Source organism: Drosophila virilis, chromosome 2 (genome assembly GCF_030788295.1).
Source record: "Drosophila virilis strain 15010-1051.87 chromosome 2, Dvir_AGI_RSII-ME, whole genome shotgun sequence".
Lineage (NCBI taxonomy): Eukaryota > Metazoa > Arthropoda > Insecta > Diptera > Drosophilidae > Drosophila > Drosophila virilis.
This window is the reverse complement of record NC_091544.1, coordinates 11,270,174-11,292,142: the sequence shown is the minus strand read 5'-3', so window position 1 is coordinate 11,292,142 and position 21,969 is coordinate 11,270,174. Positions and strand designations below refer to the sequence as shown.

General features: G+C 36.4%; 4 protein-coding genes across 24 annotated transcripts in view; 3 read left to right on the top strand and 1 right to left on the bottom strand.

Moving 5' to 3' along the window:
* The first annotated feature begins 29 nt into the window (after positions 1–29).
* Positions 30–2,554, top strand: LOC6629763 (lymphotoxin beta receptor inhibitor). 2 transcript variants are annotated; one of them, XM_015172109.3, is made up of 5 exons: positions 30–239; positions 336–440; positions 505–728; positions 894–1,042; positions 2,251–2,554. In XM_015172109.3, the coding sequence occupies exons 1-5, from the start codon at positions 144–146 to the stop codon at positions 2,433–2,435; spliced, it is 759 nt and encodes a 252-aa protein (XP_015027595.1). In that variant the 5' UTR covers positions 30–143; the 3' UTR covers positions 2,436–2,554. The 2 variants fall into 2 exon arrangements, with proteins under 2 accessions (XP_015027595.1, XP_002054148.1); XM_002054112.4 differs by lacking the exon at positions 2,251–2,554 and adding an exon at positions 1,287–2,044 and having other exon boundaries at positions 32–239.
* A 190-nt stretch (positions 2,555–2,744) lies between these two features.
* On the top strand, positions 2,745–4,703 carry LOC6629765 (uncharacterized). The gene is made up of 5 exons (XM_002054114.4): positions 2,745–2,920; positions 3,342–3,505; positions 3,561–3,651; positions 3,713–3,831; positions 3,893–4,703. Coding segments are annotated over exons 1-5 (513 nt in total). The 5' UTR covers positions 2,745–2,918; the 3' UTR covers positions 4,030–4,703.
* Positions 4,704–4,927: 224 nt separating this feature from the next.
* Positions 4,928–10,625, top strand: Fancd2. Of its 2 annotated transcripts, none has more exons than XM_015172110.3 (14): positions 4,928–5,155; positions 5,218–5,966; positions 6,030–6,171; positions 6,242–6,310; positions 6,623–6,825; positions 6,890–6,962; positions 7,024–7,193; positions 7,253–7,737; positions 7,796–7,997; positions 8,055–8,177; positions 8,240–9,282; positions 9,337–9,561; positions 9,616–9,835; positions 9,893–10,625. In XM_015172110.3, exons 1-14 carry the CDS (start codon positions 5,075–5,077, stop codon positions 10,566–10,568), a joined length of 4,461 nt encoding a protein of 1,486 aa, XP_015027596.1. In that variant the 5' UTR covers positions 4,928–5,074; the 3' UTR covers positions 10,569–10,625. The 2 variants fall into 2 exon arrangements, with proteins under 2 accessions (XP_015027596.1, XP_002054151.1); XM_002054115.4 differs by having other exon boundaries at positions 4,930–5,155; positions 6,030–6,174.
* A 175-nt stretch (positions 10,626–10,800) lies between these two features.
* Positions 10,801–21,969, bottom strand: part of Syp (synaptotagmin binding cytoplasmic RNA interacting protein) — a 51,156-nt gene continuing 39,987 nt past the window's right edge. For 7 of the 19 annotated variants that reach the window (XM_015171518.3, XM_015171519.3, XM_015171515.3 and 4 more), the window contains 3 exons: positions 21,595–21,860; positions 19,111–19,369; positions 11,907–16,039 (listed from right to left, as the gene is read on the bottom strand). In XM_015171518.3, coding sequence (XP_015027004.1) covers positions 15,864–16,039; positions 19,111–19,369; positions 21,595–21,860 — 701 coding nt within the window. In that variant the 3' untranslated portion in view covers positions 11,907–15,863. Of the gene's footprint in view, positions 11,521–11,906; positions 16,040–16,373; positions 17,283–19,110; positions 19,370–21,594; positions 21,861–21,969 lie in introns of those variants that run through there. The other 12 variants (XM_015171516.3, XM_015171513.3, XM_015171517.3 and 9 more) reach the window with 6 other exon arrangements.

Genomic DNA, 21,969 nt, shown 5'->3' with positions numbered 1-21,969 from the left:
TGTGTAACTGGCAAAAGGTGAAGAAGCAGAATCAATTTGTGTACGTGTGTGTTTTGATAGCTGAGCTAGCTAGTAGCTACGTGGTGATTGTGCGTGCCACCAAATTCGAAATCCTCGCAAACGAAATTAGCGCTTCCACATAAATGCATCTGCCAGACTTTACAGCAGCCTTGCTGCTTGCCCTAGTTGGCTACAGCAGCGCACAGCGTGTGGCACCCGGCGTAAATCCTCAGCATTATGTGAGTAGAATTAAATGCTGAATATTTTTATATAATGTGCAACCAGCTGGATGTTGACTTACAAACTTACTTACTACTATTTGTCATGTGGAACAGCAACAAGTGCCCCACCAAGTTCCACAACATCACCAACAGCCGCCACCTCCACAGCAGTACCAACAACAGGGACACGCTGCGCCCGGCGTGCCGCCGCAGCAATATGTGAGTGGTTGTCAGGGATACGGCTGCTATTCAAGGCAACTAATATGCCAACCTATATTCACAGGTGCCTGTCCCGCAGCAACAACAGCAAGTACAATATCAGCAGGTGCCCGTGCAACAACAACAACAACAACAACAACAACAGCAGATCCATCAGCAGCAACAAATGCAGCAGCCTGTGCAACAGCATCCACAACAGGTGCCGAATCATCAGCAGCAGGCGGGCGGACATCATCATGGACAGCCACAGCAGGTTTTGAATACGGGCAACATTCAGCAAGAGCGTGCGTAAGTGTCTGCCCTGACAAAATTATCAAACTACAAGATAATTGCCATTAATCAATGCTGACTGAAACTGTATTGTAAATTAACCGAATCGTAACGGAAATATTCTTATCATATGCATAGATAACTTTGCACCTGTTTATTTACTTATGTATTATCTTTTTATAGTCACATCCAGGAGCACATGCAAGTGCCCATCGATACGAGCAAAATGTCCGAGGCTGAGTTGCAGTTCCATTACTTCAAAATGCACGATTCGGACAACAACAACAAACTGGATGGCTGTGAACTGATCAAATCTCTGATCCACTGGCACGGTAAGCACCGCTGGGTACCACTCATTTATGTATTTCATGTCTGTAGCTTGCTTAAAATATTTGCGTTGATTTTGGTTTTGTTTGATTCATGTGTTTTGTTTTACCTTTATTTGCATATACAAAATTTTTCTACATTTCGGCTGGTTGTGCTTCTTCTGGTTATGGTTCTGGTCATGTTCAACATTATCTAAACCCATTTGGCATGTGGCTTTAATAATTCATATCTCAAATCAACCGTATGTAGAGCAAGGCAGCAAAGAGCAGCCCAATGGCGAGAAGCCCCATGTAGAGGAGAAAGTATTCTCAGACGAAGAGCTGGTGGCGCTCATTGACCCCATACTGCAAATGGACGACACATCGCATGACGGTTTCATCGATTATCCGGAGTTTATTAAGGCTCAGCAGAAGGCTGCCGAAAAACATCAGCAGCAACAGCAACAGCAGCAGCAGCAGCAGCCTCCACAACAGCAGCCAATCCATTAGTATCTAGTTCAATCGATTCAGCTTGCATAAACCAATCCAGCATAGTTATGTCTGTCTAAGTGTCTTGGTCCGCATTGTGCAGCTACATGTACTCATGTTTCACCACAAACACACACACACACACACACACCACATACAAATTGAAATTTGGGCGCAAACAATTGCAGCTCAAATTGTAATATACTTCAAACAAATGTTTTGAACATGCTACAAGCATTCCAATCGGGCAACTTCTTTGAACAAATTGTATAATTTATTACACAACTTCTCAAAAATTCGAATAATAGCACACACGAATCTCCTTTTGTGATCAGTGCAATTAAACTGTTTGTTTTTCTGTTTAATCTTTCCCTAATTTTAGTTATTCGTTCAATATGAAGTTAATTTTAGGCGTCACTTTAAAGCAGCGAAAAAAAAGGCTGATTGTGTAAACATTTGTTTTGTACAAAAGAAAGAAAATAAAAAAAAAAAAACAAGCGAAATGTTCTGAAACTATTGCATTCAATTGATCTTTAGAAATTGATAGATATATACTTTATATGCGCATGCAATTCATTATAAGAAACGTGTTTTTAGCAAATAAAAATGACCTACAAAATAAAAATAGAACAAACCAAAATATGAATAATCTCTAGTTAGCCTATGACATGGTGGAATTAGCCTTAAAAGGAACTTAAAGTTTTAATCATTACATTTAAGACTTAACCTTTTCTTTGTCATTTCAGTTGAAGATCCAAAGAAGGCTGCCGACGGAACCGCGGAGCCGGAGCACAAAACGGGCTCCGTGTATACCGATAAGGCGCTAGAGGAGACCATAGACTATGTGCTGAAATCCATGGATATCAATAACGATGGGTTTGTGGATTATGCTGAATATCGCAAAACCGAAGCGACTATTGGCAAAGATTAAAATGGCGACTAATAAGCAGAGAGAGCCATAGAACTTGACACACATTTTAGTTGTTTATTTGAGTTTGTTAAAACTTGTTTTTTTTATACTTTTTTCGTAATAAAAATGACAAAGCTGAATTGAGTTTTTGTTCGTTCTCATTTTTAATCAAAAGACGAGATTTTCAAATTAACGGATGCTAACATCAAAAGTATTTATCTATTATTAAATTGCTGTCACGGCTAGAACTTTTACGGTACAATTTGAAACAGCCGGCCGGCCAGTGGCACGAAAGCTCCCGCATTGCATAAAAGCTTCTTGGCGTTTGAAGATTTCAATCTGCGTCGAAGCGTCGCGGCAAACAGTTGCAAAATGCGTTGATAAAAGGAAAATGATAAAATCAATCGTTAAACGCTACATTTTGTCATAATAATAACTCGGTGCTATAATAATTGTATATTCATCATACGCCGCGTGTGCCTAGAAATCTAAAAGACATTCGCAATGTAAGCAAAGCCAAAAACAAAAAGAAAGAGTACACAAAACAAAGTTACAATTTATGAATTGCATGCCACAAATACCGTTGCTCGGGGTGACCCTGGCATCGCATTTGTTGACTGAAAATAAATAGCCTCAAGCGTGTCCGGGGCACGCATCCGGGTGCGCATAGCACGTGCTCGCGTGCAGCTATTAATTGGCCCATGTGTAAATATTTGCCGTTGCATAAATAATAAAGGTGCCAGGTGTGGGTGTGGGTGTGGGTGTGGGTGTGATATCGATTTTACCCAGCGCCCACCTGAAACCGTTGCGCATGGGTTAAGTGGGGCGACGATTTATAGAGTTACCGGCCGGCATTGCGTATACAAGCATATATTTTTACGACGTTGATTAAGTAAATTGTATATATTGTGATTTTGTGCCTTTCAGGGCTGCAATGCAGTCAGCCAGCAGTCGACCCCGCGAGCGTCTGCTCTACGCCTTTCGTGGTTGGATAGCGTTTGTTGCTTTTATGGATCTGGGCACAGCGTTTCGCAGCTATATCGAGCGGCGAAGTTTTCTGGGCGATCACAGCGATACGCAGTTCATCGAGGGTAGATATAAGTGCCACCTTTGTACATGTAATATAACTAAATTTCAATCTTTTAGGTGATTATACTATATCTCGCATAATTGGCATGTACTGTCTTCTAAAGGCAATCGCATTGGTGCACTGTACTCTGTATATACACTACAGGCCGTAAGTATTAGGTAAATACATAAGGTAATACAGTGTAATAGTTATTGTCTCTCGAGAACAGCGTTGTCAGCATGGGTGGCTGTTCTTTGGCACTTACCATGGTCTTCTATGCCACTGAAGCACTCTACTTTCGTTCGAGCACTTTGAACTTTTACGTTATCTTCCCTTGCGTCTTGAATAGTGAGTAAATACTGTAAGAAATACATATGTCACAATTAATCATTCCAATATCCATCTACAGCAATTACTCTACTGGGTCTGATATACATACCAAAAAGACTACGCCTCTGGGAGCCCAATTTGGACATGGATGATGAGAACTCGCAGCTATTGAGGCAAATGACTGGCTATAAAAGACGTCGTGCGAAAAAGCAATAATTTGATATTTGAACAAAAACAACGAAGCAACAAACAGAAACAATTACAGTTTGGATTGAGAAGAGAATGAGAATGAGTTATAGAACGACACATAAATCAGATGTTGAAAGGCATATTATCCGTTATGGACTGCATCGATGTGATCATAAACATCAAACAATACTTAACTATATAGCAATACTAACCGAAGCCAAATTAGTGATTTTCTATATTAAGAACAAAGGAGAAATACTCTTCGTACATACGTCAATTGCTGACATAATCACCCAAAAACATTTTGTACTTCCTTTTTAGAATTCATACATATATTATTAATCCATGTTAGAGTTTATTGCACTTTTAATATATAAATAATTAGGTAATGCCATTATATAAATAAGTTGACAAGTTATCGTTAAGCAAATTGAACATTTGACTCAAGAAAAATGGCTTTAAATTTACAATCACGTTTATAATCAAATATTTATAGTATTATATGGAAGTTTTCCATTAGATTCACATGTAGTTAATTGCAATATTTGCACATTTAACAATTTATATCCAACGATCATATACACACATATGTAGCAAAGATGCTTTGTATTAAACGTACACCAATATTTATTTAAAATATTTAAAAACAATAATAGACTTAGCAACAGTACTGTTCATCCTTATATATTCAATAAAAAGTGAAGTTACTAACGTTGGAATTTTGAATTACAACTGAAAATTTCTTATGGGTTTTTGAAAGAAAAACTTTTTACCTAATGTTACTTGGTGACAAAAAGTAAGTATCTCGTTTAATTTTGAAAACTCTGAGTACTTTTTTTTTAAACTTGCTCTTTCGATACTTTACGATTAGCATTGAAATTTTATAGCATTGCCGCCAGTTTAACAGAAATACCAATTAACAGAAAATGTTGTGCGACTATTATAAATATTCAATCGATATATAGCTATCGATATTTTATTGCTGTACCTGGCGCACCGGCGAATTTCATTTTAAAAGTATTTTTCATCAAATTTTGTTGTTAAACACGACAAATTGCGCGAATTATCCATTATGTATCGTAAATTTAAGAAACGCACCAATGCCCAACTAGGGCTAAACACAATTGATGAGAATGCAACAATTAAAATACCGGTAAGTGATCACAGAATATGCTGTGCGTGATATCATAAGCAAAATTGTTGTTGTCTTTGAAGCGCGTTCCAGCTGCCCAAAAAACAGATGCTACAATCGAGACATTGACTGGCGAAAGTGAGGAAGAGAATATACCAGCTTCCCAGGAGCAAACGCAACGCTTCCTGTCGCAACACAGCCTCGCATTGGCCGCTACATTGGGTCGCACCCAGTCATCGTCTAGGATCAACAGTTCCCGCCAGCCGAATAGCTTCTTTGAGATGGTGCTCCTGAACGCTGGTGTGCAACTGGACCAAGCGGACACATTTGTGCTGTCCTGCGATCACATTGCTATTGTCTCTAAGCTACGTGACATATTGGTGCGCTCTCCAAAATATCCCGAAAATATTGAAACCTTTAAAACGGGCCTAAACGTAGCGCTTGCGCCCAAATCGAAACTGGCCCAGAAACTGCTTAGTGGCTGCACCATAGACACTGCTGGAGAAGAGCAGGTGTATCAATCACAGAACAGCATGTTCATCAACTTTCTGATGATCGACTTTCTACGCGAGCCCTGCCTTGAGGTGCTTTTTAACAAAATCGAGGAGATTGCCAAGTTGGAGCGAGTGCAAACGGTGCCGGGTTGCCTGCCCTTGCTTCCACTGATGCTTGCCCAATTGCGATACCTAACGCTGTCGCATAGTGATCAGATCTATGCACACATCGAACGCATCTTCAACAACGCCTCAGAGCCGTCTAAATTGGATATCATAAGCAGCGCTGAGTATTTGCTGGACGGAAGTAAACACGACGATTTTGTCGAGCTGCTCACGTATGTCATTAAGTGTCCTTATAAGTGAAGCTCTCTCTGTTAACTGTTGTCTGTCCCATCTAGCATTAATTATTCGAGCAGCAAAGATCTTTTTCAATTGACCACACTACAAATGTTAAGCAATTTGACGCTAAGTGCTAGGACACAGGGAAAACTTCGCGAACGTATCCTGGAGTTCATCAAGGACGAAAGCAATTGCTCGAATGTGGTAATCTCACTCAATTGAAATATATTGCGCACTAACTTATAAATTTTTACAAATCAATTCTTTGTAGACACTGCCGCATCTCATACGCATCTTGCTTAATAGTCTCAATCAGGACACAGACGTTGTCGTGCGTGAGGTACAATACAAATACATTTTTTTTTAGCGCTAAGCCAGAGACAATTGGAAATGTGTAGTGTCAGTATGCATATTTGAGTAGTTATGGCCATGATCCAACAACCTATTCTACCGCATATGTCGAACTGGGCCGGTTTGGACCCCTTAATTGCAAGCTGCCATTATTTGAACGCTTGTTGAAATTTGTTTCTTCACGATTTCAGAACGAACTTTTATTGTATGTCCGCAAGAGTTTTGAGTTTTTGGCATTCCAATAATAACTCTTCTTTCTTGTTGTTAATTATAATTATAATAATTGTCTTGCATTTTTCAGCTGGTCTCCACATTGCGCGAAATCTTCACCTGGCGTCATAGATCGCAAAGAGAAAGCTCTCCTGCAAGTGACACGCCTGCTGCCAACGATAAGCAATCACAATTGGAGCTCTTTGGTTTCCTGCAACAGGGTCTTAAGCGCTCCAAACGATTTTATCAAATGTGGCAGCGAACCATCAGCGGTTTGCCTGCCAGCGAATTCAAGTAATTTTAACTTTATGTGATATATATGATTATCCATTTGAACTGTTCGCTAAACACTTTGCAGATCGTTTGATTTTATAATGCTGTTGCTGCTCATACACATCAACGAGGATAACACATTATATATCGAAAATCTTGTAGGTGCTATCCAGACAATATCTGATTGTCTCTAATGTATCTTTCTTTGTAATTGTGCAGTTGCGCCGACGCATTAAACTAGAGCATATCACAGTAAACATATTGGATGAAATAAAAACGCACTTTCCGCATATATTGGAGCAACATATTGGCACCCTGATGCACATACTGCATGACTTTATGCGTGAAAAGAATCGCATTGTTGCTGATTTTGCCAAAGCTGCCTACAGGTGGGTTCTATTGGATATCTATGCTTACTCTTCATTAACCGTATGCCTATTTGGTACAGTGTACTCTTTAAAATCTGCAACTCGATACAAAAAAGCATACTTAAGAAACTGTTGGAGCTAACCTTTGACAAATCTGCACAGCATGTGACCACCACCTTGACATTACTGCGCGAACTGCAGCGGAAGAATCCTAAGCACGTGCAGAACTGTGCCATGTTGTTGATGCCGTTGCTCGATCGCCTTAGCGATTTGACGTTGCCACAAACACGCCTTGCCATGGACTTGCTGTGTCACGTTGCATTCCCCGAACCCAAATTGCCAGAGTGTGTGCCGCTGCAGGATCAGATCGAAATGGTTGTAAAAAAGCAGCAAATCAATCGCACCGAATATGTCAAGAGGCAGGGCATCATTGGCTGCGTGCAGCTGATTGATGCCATTGCACGCATTGAAACGTTGCTTATGAACAACGAGGATTTGCAAACCAGCGTGGACAGCATTACCTCGTTGCCAGATGGACGCAGCAAGCAGGCAGCTAACCTGATAAGTAAATATATTAGGTTAGTTCTTGGAAATCAAGTTATTAATTTTCTTTCAATATTCAGTGCTCACCCAGTCAGCTATATGTAACTCTCCTGAATTGCTGGCATTGTTTTACGATGAGTTGGCCAGTGTTTTGAATATCCGCTACTACAACCAAGAGTCGATTTATATGCTGGACAATCAGTTTCTGATGTGGCTCTGTGAGCTGATGACCTATCGCTTCCAGCAGAGCTTTGTGAATGATCATCAGCCGAACACAATCAAGTAAGCCCATTTCTTAGGACTACCATTTCCACTTACCATAAGCGTATGTTCTTGCAGAGGCATAAGGCTAGAATGTCAGAAGAACATCAATGAATTAGACGATACAAATGTAAATACTGAAGCAGCTGTCCTTGATATTGGCATTAATATATCTGAACTGGTTTTGAGTCCAAATGGCAAGTGAGTTCAAGTGCACGTTTATACTTTAACATCTGTCCAAACTATAGCTGTAACCTTTTCAGTGCCTGTGACTCGGTTTATGTGCTTGCTCCACTCTTTCACCTGGTCAGCGTGTTGCACAATCAACGCTATCAGTACAGTCTGGAGTTGGTTAATGCACTGCAAGGTTGCGCCATTGTGCTGCCCTCGTTCTTTGATGATCCGAATTATTTGGCCATCTTTGACAATTATGATGAGGAATTGCAAAAGCGCATTTTGTGCATTTACTTTCACACGATCAACTGGATGCGAGTTACGACTTGTGCCTTCGCTTCCCAGAAGGATGAGGCAACACGCAAGCGGGTTCTAAAGCGTCTCGCCGATTTGATTTGCACAGAGCAAAGACTAAAGCCGCTTTTGGCGCATGCGCCCATTGGTTTTGCGCCGCCGCCTTGCCAGTTCCTAAGCAATCCCAAGCAATCCGCAACACTGCAAGTTGTGCGCGACAAAAGGACTGCCACAAGTAAGGCCAAGGCAATTAATAACGAAACGATTACAGAGGAGCCCCAAAGCATGGACCAAACAAAACTTAACGATTTGACCATCAAGTTGGGTGCGTGCAAGTCCGTTAAATGCAAAATCAATTTTGAACAATTATATGGACCCATTGAGCGTTTTAGGCAGCTTGATGTGGGAATAATAGTGTTGCTGAAAGAGCAACCCTTTAGCCTGAACTATCCACTGGAAGCGGATGAAGTGGGCACCCATTTGGGTTTGCTAGAATTGCGTTTTATACTCACAGATTTGGTGCATAAATTGGACACTATTATCAATGGGCACCAGGACGTAAATGAAGCGGATTCCTTAAGGTCGTATGTGGCTAAGCCGGAACATTTTTTATCAGATTTACAGAAATGTCTAGGCGAAATCCATATGCGTTTAATCACTCTGCGAGCGCACATTGATGAGGAACTGGAAAAAGTAAATAGTGTGCACAGTAATTTGGATCTGTTCAAGGATCGTTTCAACTATGTAAAAACTTGCTTTGGTCTATGCATTCAATTCTTTGCTTTGTATTTCTCATGGAACGAATGGAGTGACAAGTCCAAGACAGATCTGCTGCAGTGTAAGTAGAACATACCTATGAGTCCATTTGATTGATAGATTATTGTCCCGGCAGCATCTTTAAATGCCCTGCTGCCACCTGGACAACGGAAGACAGCCAAAAAGCCAGTCATCGGACGCATTGCGTCGCAGATTTTTGATTACTTCCTTAAATATGAGGAATCGGTGTTGGTTCTTGGTACAGCTGTGCAGCTCCAGCATCTGTTGCGCAGCTTGCGGAAGTTGAGCTGTTCCGGCGAAACGGCAGCCCAGCGCAGTGTTCAGCAGGGCGAAGATATGCGTAAGTTCCAATTATTATACTTAATGAGACCTTCTGAACTTGTTGCCTATTTAGGCAAATTATGCACCAATATGCTGCGACGTAAGTGGTACCACTACTCGGGTAGCGTGGAGAAGGGCGCACAATGTAACATTCATCTTGACGAGCTGATTAAAGGATTTCTTAAGGATTCACCTTTTGAACGGCAAAAGGATATTTTACTGGCACTTGGGGATGAGTGCCTGATTCTAAATAAAAAAGATATGGCCTTAGAATCGATACCCAATATCAAAAAGTAAGTTATATCAATTAAATGCATTTTTCCAGAAAATTAATTTATCGGGTTTTGCAGGGCCAACTTTCCTTTGCTGTTTCGTGGCTTGTGTGAGATTCTCATTAGCACACTGAACGCCCAGTGCAGCGGCTACATCGAAGGTGATCGGTTTAAACTTTGGGAGTCAACTATATGCTTACTAAATGGCCTGTTGGAGATTGTCAAGAAAGTGGAGCAGCCACGGAACTTTGCCTTGTTTTTGAAGCACTCACAGCTGTTCCTGAAGCTGCTGCTACAACATGGTCTGTCTGTTCTTGAGACTATTGTGCGCGACAGTCCCGAACGGCTTACCAAGTTCCTTCGCGAATTACAGAATGTGACAAAGTTTTTGCACAACCTGTGCTGTCATTCAAAGTCCATAAAGAACACGGCCATCATAAGCTACATTCCCAGCCTGCGTGAAACACTGGAAACACTAGTGTTTCGAATGAAAGCCTTGCTGGCGGCCAACAAGTGCCACGCCGCTTTCCACATTAGCATTTTGGACAACAAGGATCTGCATGGCGATGCAATTGTAACGCCCAGGGGATCTCTTATCAACGAGACGAATAGCGATGAGGAAATACCCGAGGATGATGCCAGTGTTGATGAAACTGCATTGGACGACGATTTGGCCAGCAGAAGTGTGGATAGTTCTACGCGGCGCAGCACCAATAGTCGCAGCAAATCAAATTCACGTAGTAAATGCTTTTAAAAGTATTTGTATTCTTGATAAAATAACCAATATACATACTTTCTTTTATTATGTTTATGGAAAGTGTTGTTTTATTTCGGCCTTTGAATGCATAAGTTACGCCTGAATGTGAAGTGAGCACAAGTCTTGTTTTGCATTGTTTATTTAATTTTTTTTATTTTTTATTTATTATCTGGATGCAATTTTATTTAATTTTTGTATTACAAATAATAACAAATGTATGTATATCAAATATTTTAGTACAATATGCTTCTCACTTTTATTTTCTTCGTTAACAATAATTGTTTTATATGACGTAAAAGTTGTTGCTTCCTTTCGCTGTTTCTCCTGCATTTCAGAATGTTCTTGAAATGATCATTAACTTTAGTTCTATACGTTTCTCTCATTTTCGACTTTTCTTTAATAATTGGCGACGTTACGTTTACGGTTTATATAAGTCCTTCATACGTGTGACATGTATGCAAATGTATTGTGATGCTGGTTTCAGGGATTAGTAATTATATAAAACGATGTTCTTTCTAAAAACAATTACAATTTCTTCAAAAAAAAAGTAGATATATATATAAAACACACACAAACTATAAGTATACATATATAAAAAGAATTCGTTTCATATTGTGTTGTGAATAAAAATTAATCGCGCAATTGTGCCGCTGATAAAAACAATGCAAAAACAAAATATTCTCTAAGTGTATACATTTTCGACAATGCATTATAAAAAATATTGTCCCGATTGAAAGTATTAGTGTATTTGTGTAAACAACTGACACTGGAAACTGACTGTTCTAATTGTTTGTGCAAATCACGCTGTGGATTTGCCGGCTGCCAGGAAACAACGGATACTATTTGAGCCGCTTCTAATACTCCCTGCATTCTAAACAGCTGCGCTTTAATCCAATTTGATGGGCTCTTGAAATATAGGTTCAAATACCAACATTAACTTTGAGTTTTGCTGAAAAATTCAAAAAAAAAAAAAAAAAATTGGATTAATTTGGAAAAGATTTTTTGCACTCTCGCGTACTGTTGGTATACGAATTCAATATTCAAGCGTGTTTTTTTTTTTTGATTTATTAATTTTTATTGTTTTCTTTATTTGCCAATTTTTCAAAACTTAAAACATTTTACACAAATTAATTTTAAAAATTTTTAATACGTACGCAGTCTGTTTAAAAGTAAAGTTAGATTATACACTCCTACATCTACATATACACTATGTACTCACACATATATATATATATATATATATATATATATATGCTTTTGTATTTTTATAGAGAAAGATATATTTTATATATATGTATGTATATATAGATTTAGTAATTATGATTAAATCTTGCCTTTGCATCATCACAATTCATGTAAAGTTTTTGTTGTTGTTTTGTTTTCTACATTTTTTTGAATTTTCCGGTTTTTTTTTTTATTTTTACTCAGTTTCCACGCGCCTTTTGCAATTTTTGTTTATAGTTCTATTTATTTAATATTGTTATATTTTGTTTGCGTTGCACGATTTATTTGTTGAAATTCAATTTACACACGTATACAGTTATTATTGTTAGATATTATGTAAGTATATCAGAGCTGGGTCAAAGGTCGAAAATGTGCTTGCGCTTCTGCTTTTACGATACACAAAAATGTTGAAAATTAAAACCAATTAAACAGCTAAACAAATAAGTTCGGTAAATATTTTTAACATTAGGGCTTTAAGTTTATGCGTAAAAATATTTTGCTAAAAATTAATATTCATATAGTTTATTATATATTTGTTTATATATATATATATATATGTATATATATATATTGATTTATATAACATAATATTGAAAACTTAAGCGCACAAACAAAACTAAATATTCAAATTAAAAACTAATTTTGCCAAACGTTTTTGCTTTCCCGAAAAAAATTAAACAAAATTACAAATTACAATACATATTTAACACAAAAATATAAAGGGCAGGGGGCGGGGGGCTTGGGGTTTTCGAAACAACAAATTTGGGTAATTCCAAAACAAGAGTGGGGGGGGGGGGGGGGGGGTAGAGGATTTTTCAAAACAATTATATGACTGCAAAGGCAGCAGCGGCACATAATTCAAATGACTTTTGTATTGTATTTAATTTTTTTTTTGGTTTTTTTTTTTTTTTATAAATTTTGTTGCTTTTCGTTTTTAACCAAAGTGAAAACTTGAACGGATTGTGTAACAGGTTTTGCCAATTTGTTTTGTAGTTTACAATTAAAAACACATTAACAATTAAGACTTACAATTAAAAATTACAAATTTAAAACAATATAAAATCAGTACAGCATCAAATTAAACAAAACTTTATCATTAATTATATGTATACATATGTATATTTGCAATTTGAAAATGGGTTCAAGTTTCAAAGTCACCAAAAATTTCCAAATTTCGTTATCTTTCTTCTTTCATTTTTTTTAAGGCATAAACAAAATTGTTTAACATGCAAAAATGCGCGGCGTACAAAATTTCTGTTTCTTTTTCATTTTGCTTTGTTTGTGTGTGTGTGTTAAACAAAAAATATATAAATGGATAAAAAAAATAATAAACTTTCGTAGGCAACAATTGATGAAAAGTGGACACAAAAAAAGAGAAAAAAAAAATGTGCACAACGAAACTTAGTACAAAAAAATTGGTTAAATATTTGTGATTGTTTTTGTTTTTTTTTTCGTTTTCGCTTTTTAAATATTTTTCAATGTTTTAGATTTATTTAGTTAGAAAATGGCGCACACTTTGCTGCGGCTGCTGCGGCTGCAGTTTACTCTGTTGCAAGGGTGTACTTTTAAATATTAGGGTATACGTTTATCTGTGTGTTGAGTGTGTGTGTGTGTGAGTGTGTTACTAAAGTTAAGCTTAACTATGGTCATTTAGAATTTGTAGTAAATGTTCTTATTGTTGTTTGCTAATGTATTATTATTATTATTATTATGTTTTAAAGTTCTTTGCTGGTGTTGCAAATTTGTTTTGTTTTCTTTTGTTTTGCGCAAGTTTAAAATTATTTTTTGCTCTTCGTATATATTTAACTTTAGGCAACTGCTTGGTGTCTGTGTCTATCTTTATCTGTATCTGGAGCTGTATGTGTGTGTCTGTGTGTGTGTTGTGATTAAATTTTAAAATATCATATATTCCGTTTTAGGCGCTTGCTGAACAATGTTTATAGATACGCTTTTAAAAAATCTCACGCCTACTCTTTCAAACATCATCTTTATCTTCATCTTCATCTACATTCGTTTTGTTCTTGAGTTTAAAATTGGAAGTTTTGCTTGTTATTTGATTATAACTAATTTAATTGTTTATACATTTTTATGTTATTATTTACTTGAGATCTAGCAAAAAAAAAAAAATAAAATAAAATATATCGATTGGAATAAACCGAAAGGAAAAAATTAAAATTGTACACAATTTCAACAAATATTTTAGCCAAAAGTATCTTTTGTTTCACATATTTCATTTTCGCATTGATGTTTGTCGTCTAGGAGGCATGGAGTTACAGTTAAATAATGCTTATTTATATATTATTATAGAGTTGCTAAATATATGTATGTGTGTGTGTTTATACGTTTCGATTTGCTTTGAATCTGTGACAGCACTCTAAAAGTATGTCAACTTTTAAGGACAAGTATCGAAAATAATATTTAGGAAAAGTTGTGTATATAACTTGGAAGTTTCTTTTTAGTTTTAAATGTTTTTGTTGTTGTTGTTGTAAGTTAAATCTTTGAGAGCTGCTGCTAGACGCGTTGGCTAATTGATTTCGTAATTTAGTTTTTGTATATATTAATGTTTATTTGCTTAGTTACCGTTATTAAATTCCCTATAATATTATCGCTTGTAAAATTTATAGTTCCTATTAATTGTTTGTTAAACTGTGATGTCTGTGTGTGTGAGTGTGTGTGTATGTGTGTGTGTGTTTCTCCTACTAATTCGTTGCTTATCGATAGCAGCTATTCAGTTCTTGGACTGCTGCATTTTGTATCTGTAGCTGTAGCTTTAGCTGTATCTTGTATCTTTTGCGTGTATATATTTTTAAATTATCATTTGCCATTGTTTTGTGCAATTTCTTAGCTCTACATAATTTGTTGCTGGTTTTTAATTGATTTCAAGTTACCTAAAATAGTTCAATTTAATCAGAAAGTCTTGCCAACGTGCAGCGCCAGACATTATATAATAATGCCACTTGCTGCTGCGCTCTAATTTTTTAGTTTTCTTAACTCTCAACGCCAAACTATTTAATATTTTATTTATTTTTTATCATATTTTGTTTTTGCATTTGTTTTTTTTTTTTTTTATATAATTTCAGTCAATGTTTCTTCATTAAGCTTTGCTTCTGAATTACTTTTATCAATTTGATTAATTTGATCAATTTTTAGAGCTTTAATTTCTTGTAATTTTTTAATTTCTTTTTATTTTTATATTTACATTTGAAGGAAATTTCTTTATATATTTGTTTACTCATTGTTTTTGTTGTTGTTGTTGTTAACGTGCAATTTCTCATACAATTAGATTCCTATTTAATTTGCCGTTTGATTCGCTTTGTATACAAATAGTAGTAAAATGTTAATATATATAATATTTGTTTGTTTTTCAATTTGGTTTTCGCGTTATGTATAAAAAAGTTGCTTAAGTTTTAAAAATCAATATACGAGCCTAACTGCACTATATACCGATATAAATAGATTATATACGTAGTTATTTATTTTTTTCTCTTTTCTCATTTTGTTTTTATATGCTCAATTATTGTTTCGATTTCAAGTTAAAAACGTATGCAGTTGTCGAATTTTAAAAAGTGGATTTTACATGGGTTTTTCCTTTCATCTTTTGCATTTAAAATATGTTTAGCATAATGCTCTAATTATTATTTTTATATCATTATGAAGTCGAACGAAATGTGTTTGCTAAAATGCTGCGGCAAGTCTATAGATATATGCTATATATATATATATATTGGTATTAAATATTTTCTTCGGATTTATAGAGAGTGAGATGTGCAACGAAAAAAAATAACATTTTCTTAAAGGGTTACATAAAGCCCAATTGCTAAATATAATTATGTTTTTGTTATATAGGATTTATTGCTTTTTCAAGTTTCAGCCACGCTCGTTGTAGAGTTGGAAAAGATAAAAAGATACATATATATACACACACACACAGATACATATACATATATATATGCATGCATGTGTATTTATGCTGTAGCTGTTTGTTATTGTTGGTGTGCCTTCTAAATTCCGCGTGTGGTTTTTCATTTATTAACTGTAGCTGCTGTTATTTGTGTGTGTGATTTTTTTTTAACTCCATGCCGAAAACGTATCCATATACCACTGTTCACCATTTGTGCCTAAGGGTTGCTGTGGTAGCGGTAAACTGCCCCAACTGCCGCCATTTCCTATTAAACCGCTCTGGTAACGTCGCTTAACATCTGCCGGATTTTGGTGACCTCCATCGAACTTACGTTTACCGACTACTGCAGTTGTTCAACAGGAATGCGTATGCCATTGATGTGTGTGTGTGTGTGTGGTTTGAGTGTATGTGTGTGAGTGTGTGTATGTGTTGTTTTTCATAGGCGCGCGCGTGGGCGTATGTTTTGGGTGTGGAACGGATTTCAAAAGAGAAAAAAGAGAGAGTTAAAATTGGTTGTTAATACTACAAATGGAACAGAGTTCTTTCATATTATTTTTTGTTTTCATTTTGGATATTTTTTTTTGGTTTTTTTTTGCTGGGCTATGGATTTATTTGGTTTTATATTTAGTTATTTTTTATAACTTTATCGTTTTGTTAATAAATAAAATATAGTAATATACACACACAGATTTTTCGATTTTTTTATTAGGTAGCTCATTTAAATTGTTTTTTTTTTCTGCGTACAATTACACAACAAAATGTAGAAAAATCTTATTAATTGGACATAAACGTCGGGGACTTGTTATTTGTACACAAACATGACACAGATGTATGAGTGTGCGTGAGAGGTGTGTGTGTGTGTGTGAGTTTGTGTGTGTGTGTGTGTGTGTTTATGTGCAGGTGTAAGATAAAACATTGTACATGATATTATCGCTTTTTAAGCCACATGTATGAATTAAGTGTGTAAGGGGGTTGGGTGGGTGGTGGTGGTGGGGTACAGTGTGTTTTCATTAAGTCGTTTGGCCTTTTCCTTTTTGATGTCTTTGAATGGAGCGCTGTATCTTGAACACAATTCGCTGGCTGTGTCTTGTTCGCCTGTTAATTTGGAATTTTGCGTTAATATTGCTTTGATTTTGAAATAACGATATCTTCGTCGTTTAAAAATTCTTGAGTAATTGAACTGATCTGCCTTTTAGAAAAAAGAAAAAAAAAATATTGAGAGGGAGAGAGGGGTGTGTGTGTGTGTGTGTGTGTGTGTGCATGTGTTTCTCGAATAAGGATTTCGCAAAATCAGGCATATTAGCTTGTATGTGTTGGTTGATTGTGTATTATAATTTGTTTTCTTTTCTTGGTTTTTTTTTTTTTTGTTTTTAGTTAGAGCTCCTCTTTTTTTCTTTCTTTTCGGTACGAGATGACTTGGACTTGCGTGAATGCTTCTTGGATTTGTGTGACTTAATTTTGTTACTTGAGGAGCTCTGACGCTTCAGTTTCTTGCTCGGCGAGCGACTCTCGTCGCTGCGCACGGAACTGACGACCGAGGAGCTACGCTTAGTTGCCCTCCATGTAAGTCTTGAGTGCAGATCCAGCTAGAAACAGATTTTATTTGGTTTTTTTTTCTTCTTCTATCTATTGTTTTTTTTTTTTACAATTTCGAGTGTGGTGTGTACAGTAAATGAAGCCGTTCTCTATTTAAGGTAGAAAAAAAAGCTTACAAAATGTGTATGGACAATACAAAATGTAGGCGTATATATGTAGGTGAAGCGTGTAAACTAAAGATGTTGAGATATATATATAAGTATAAGTGTGTATTGTAGTGTGTGCCACGCTTTTGCTTTGGCCAATACGAATAGAGCTGGCGGCAAAAGCGTGCAACATTAGGGCACGTTTATATATATGTATATGCAGCCATAATTAAATTTATAACAAATTATATTATATTAAGTGTAAGTGTTTATGTGTGTGTGTGTATAATAGTCAAACACGAATCGATTAGTATTTGGTGTACAAAAAAAAAAAAATAAGAGTATATATACAAGTATTTATACGAAATAAAAACATAAATGTACAGGTGTTATTTATTTATATATTTTATGTATTTATATTATGTTTGTGTAGAGGATATGGTTACTAATATTGAACGGTTTTTGCTAAATAAAATGATTAGCAAAGCATGAACTTATTTAATATGACAAATACATTTATATTAATACTCAAAATTTAGAAAAATATATTTATTGTGCCAACGCATCAGATATTTGTTTCTAGTTTAAGTTGGTAACCAAAGTGTAAAAAAAAATTATATACACGTACGTCAAATTTGTTTATTGTCGGGTAGCTGCTTCTAAGGGGCGACAAAAGGGGTGTATCTTCAGCTCTCCACTGACATTTGACAACATTATCTACCAGTAGTAGCAGGGGAGGGGGGACGGTGGGCGCGGGGCGTGGCGGGGCTTGGCGGTCATTGTTAGGGTGATATATTTAAATACTAATCGATTCATAAACGTTTACACATCAAGTTACATACATATGTACATAAACATATATATGCATTCATATAATTTGTTATAGTGGCTTTCCATATACATATTTGCAAGTGATTGTGTGTGTGTGTGTGTGTATGTAGTTTGGTGTGTGTATGCAGTGTGTGTGTGTGTGTGTGTGTGTGTGTATGCAGTGTGTGTGTGTGTGTGTGTGTGTGTGTGTGAGCTGCTTGCTGCTTTTGGCAAGCCCGAACTAGGAGCATGCAAGAATTGTAGCCTACATTTGAGCGCTGTCGAAATGATATTCAAAATGAAAATGATCGTGGCCAAAAATCCAAAAGCAGCAGGAGGCAAAAACTACAGTAAGAAAATATATTTATAATTTAAATATATATGTATATATATATATATGGACATTTAAAGGATAAATATATAAAGAGAAAATATTAATGAATTGGCAAAGTTTGTTGACAAAAAATTTACAACATTGAAACACGTTTACAAAATGCAAAAAGGAAAAAGAATATTAATAAAAGAAAAAACACGACATTTAAGTGAACCTGACGATGCTCCCATAACAAGCTTTTCGGGCGGTTCAGACCATGTAAGACCGACGGTTTGTACGATGTGTGTGTGTGTGTGTGAGTGTTGGTGTGTGTGTGTGTGTGTGTGTGTGTGGGCTGGGAGTAGCATTTTACTTGGCTTTACTTATTAATTTATATGAATTTGTATTGTTATGCATTTTTAGGTTGTTGCTGTTGTTGCTGTTTGATGGTGTTCGTGTCGGTGGTTGTTGCTGCTGCTGCTGCTGTTGCTGCAGTTGTTGCAATGTTGCATTTGGACGTTGTTTGGACTTTGGGTTTGATGTTTGTTTTGTTTTGTTTTGGTTTGGTTTGTTGCTGTTGTTTTTTGTTGTTGTGGTTGTTGAGCTCACCTGGTAAATTTTGTAGCGGCTTGACGTGCTGGGTGCCAGGAGCGCTGGGACGCATTGGTGCCACCCCACGGACCCCCCCGGTTGCTGCCGGAGCCCCCTGAACGGTGGCCGCCCCCCGATGAGCCGCCGCCGCCTGTCCCACCGCCGCCACCGCTGGCGCCGCCTGTGGCGCTGGTTGGGCCCCCAGACGACTGATGCTGCCACGTTGGCCAACGGCTCGGCCACGCGGGACTGTGATTCCATGCCCACGGCCAGCCCCCTAGTCATGATCATCACCATCATCATCATCATCATCCACATCATCATGGCATGCATGCATTTTGTAGTGTGTGTGTGGGCGTGTATGTGTGATAGTGTGCATTTCGTGTGTGTGTGTGTGTGTGTGTGTGTGTGTGTTGTGTTGGTGTGTGGTGTATTTCGATTCGATATATTATATTTATATTCCAGAGCGTGGCATTCCATATGATTCCATATTCAGATATTCCAGGTATTCGAGCGTTGGTTTTGATTTGTTTTTTGGTTCGATTTCGAATTTTTGCAGTTTAACAGTATTTTTTTTTTACATAATATAAATTGTGTGTAAGATATATATAATATATATGGATCGCCAAGATAATTGTCAAATTTGGTCATTTCAAATGAAATTAAATTAAGCGAATAAAATACATTTGGATTTGGAATTTAGTTGTCGAATGCAGTTGCAAATTTCGAAATTTGATTTTAAGAGAGAAAAAGACGGTTGGGCAAAATTGAATAGCGGGGATTTTGGGTTTTTATATAATTTTTTTTTTTTGGTTGATTTTTGAATCAAAAAGTTTGTCGATAGATTTTTGGTTATGAATGGTCGTTGGTTGTTTGGTTGCATTAATTTATGGATTTTTTTTTTGGAATTTTGTTTGAATTTGACGAACATATATATAATTTTTTTTTGTTTTGGTTTGCAAAGTTTAGAAAATTTTTTGTTACCGAAAAACAAATGATTTAATTGCATATATATATTTATATATATATATTGTAATATATATATATATACACATATAAATATATATATAAATAGTATAACAAGAACATATATTAAAAGAAAAGAAAGAAAAGAAAAATCGAAATAAACGCGTTAGATTCTTGTATTTACATACAATAATATAAGTATGTAGATATTTAATGTTTATATGTAGTAAATATGTATGTATGAAATTTACGTCTGATTGAGAAAAAAAATGCTAATTATATATATATATTTGTGTGTCTCTGGTGTATTGTCTTTGGTGTATACTAAATGTGCTCGCTTTGAGCAACAAATGCAAACTTTACTGTCTTTTATAATATATGTAATTTAGTACTTAACAAATCACAGAGCAAGAATTCAAGTGTCTTGTTTATAAACGAGCTTCAGCTCAATTTATGTAGAACTTGTTTGTATAGCTTTCTGTTTGCTTGCGATTGACACAAAATCAATTAATTTACTAAATTTTTCGTAAACAATTGTAAAATAATTAAAGCATTTAACTAAAGCAATGGGCGTTTCTTAAAAGTATGCTATGTTTTTGTTGTTGTAACTAAAAAGCATTTTAACTTAATTAATTTAACAAACTTTAAGAAGCACGTTGGAAAAATAATAATTAATAAATAAAATTAAAATAAAAAAAGCATAGCAATATAAAGCATTTAATGCAATTAAGGCAATGTTTAATAAAAGCATAAAGCGCAGGGTGTAACAATTCAATTTGGTTTTGGTTTGTTAGTTTCCAGGGCATAAAGCATAAAGCGTAGCATAATAAATCATAAATTTGTTTCCATTGCTCAAATGTTGGCCAAAAGCTTTTGTGAGGGTCTGTGAGCTGTAGTAGGTGGTGGTGTTTGTGTTGGTGGTGGTGGTGCTGGTGGTGGTGGTGTGTGTGTGTGGAATGATGTGCTGCGCTGTGTTAATTGTTGTGGGTCGTGTGCAGTTGGCAGCATTAAACATGCAAATTTTGATTTGTGTAAATGAAAATATAAAAAAATTTCCAAAATTAATGTTTGGCTTAAAAAGCAAAAACAAAAAACGCTGGAAGCAAAGCTCATTAAAATCAAAATAAAAAAAAGAAACAATCGGCATCAGCTGTAAATGGCACAAGAGGAGCTTTATTACAGCAATCGAGCTTTGCAAGTGCATTGAGCTTTTCATGGTGCCAATTTCAGCTTTCAGCACGAATCGCATTATAATGACACTGGCTGAAAATGACACATGAGCAGCTTTATTATAGTAATTGAGCTTTGCAAGTGCATTGAGCTTTTCACGGTGCCAATTTCAGCTGTCAGCAGGACGCAAACGAAGTCGCTTTTCAAACTACATTTACGAATTTACGAATTACAATTCTACAGTAAGTAGCTACTAGTTTTATCAATTGTATTTCTGAGTGCGTGTTGTAATTGTAACTGTGGGCAACGACTGTAACTGTGATTCCGCGAGACTAAGAGCATAATTGAACGGTTTAGAGCACGCACCATAATCACAGGCGAATTGGCCGAGCCACCTTGCTGGGATCTTGGACGCTGCGAGGCGTTTAGGGAGACGGCGCCGCCCCCCGAATTGTTAGACATGGCTACAGCAGCGCTGCCAACGCCGCCGGCAGCTCCATTGCCGCTGGCGGTATTCGGATAATCATAATAGCTGTATTCGCCTTCATAGGCGCGATAGACATCATCATAGTACGAATCAGCACCAAAACCGGGACGAAATTCCGAATAGCCAAAATAATCATAATCGTAGTCTAGAATTTTGCACAATGTGGTTGGGGTAGGATTGTGGTTAAAGGTTTCAGGTTAATTAAGGAATAATTCGACTGTTAAATTGTGAGAGTGTTTGTGGATGTGTGCGTG

Excerpts from the sequence above, each read along its gene's own strand:
- Fancd2 (XM_002054115.4), top strand. The coding sequence starts at position 5,075 with ATGTATCGTAAATTTAAGAAACGCACCAATGCCCAACTAGGGCTAAAC. Across the intron at positions 7,738-7,795 it reads GCAGGCAGCTAACCTGATAA|TGCTCACCCAGTCAGCTATA; the intron begins GTAAATATATTA and ends TTCAATATTCAG. Across the intron at positions 9,283-9,336 it reads CAAGACAGATCTGCTGCAGT|CATCTTTAAATGCCCTGCTG; the intron begins GTAAGTAGAACA and ends TTGTCCCGGCAG.
- LOC6629765 (XM_002054114.4), top strand. Across the intron at positions 3,652-3,712 it reads CTGTATATACACTACAGGCC|CGTTGTCAGCATGGGTGGCT; the intron begins GTAAGTATTAGG and ends TCTCGAGAACAG. Across the intron at positions 3,832-3,892 it reads CTTCCCTTGCGTCTTGAATA|CAATTACTCTACTGGGTCTG; the intron begins GTGAGTAAATAC and ends ATCCATCTACAG.
- LOC6629763 (XM_002054112.4), top strand. The coding sequence starts at position 144 with ATGCATCTGCCAGACTTTACAGCAGCCTTGCTGCTTGCCCTAGTTGGC. Across the intron at positions 729-893 it reads AACATTCAGCAAGAGCGTGC|TCACATCCAGGAGCACATGC; the intron begins GTAAGTGTCTGC and ends ATCTTTTTATAG. Across the intron at positions 1,043-1,286 it reads ATCTCTGATCCACTGGCACG|AGCAAGGCAGCAAAGAGCAG; the intron begins GTAAGCACCGCT and ends AACCGTATGTAG.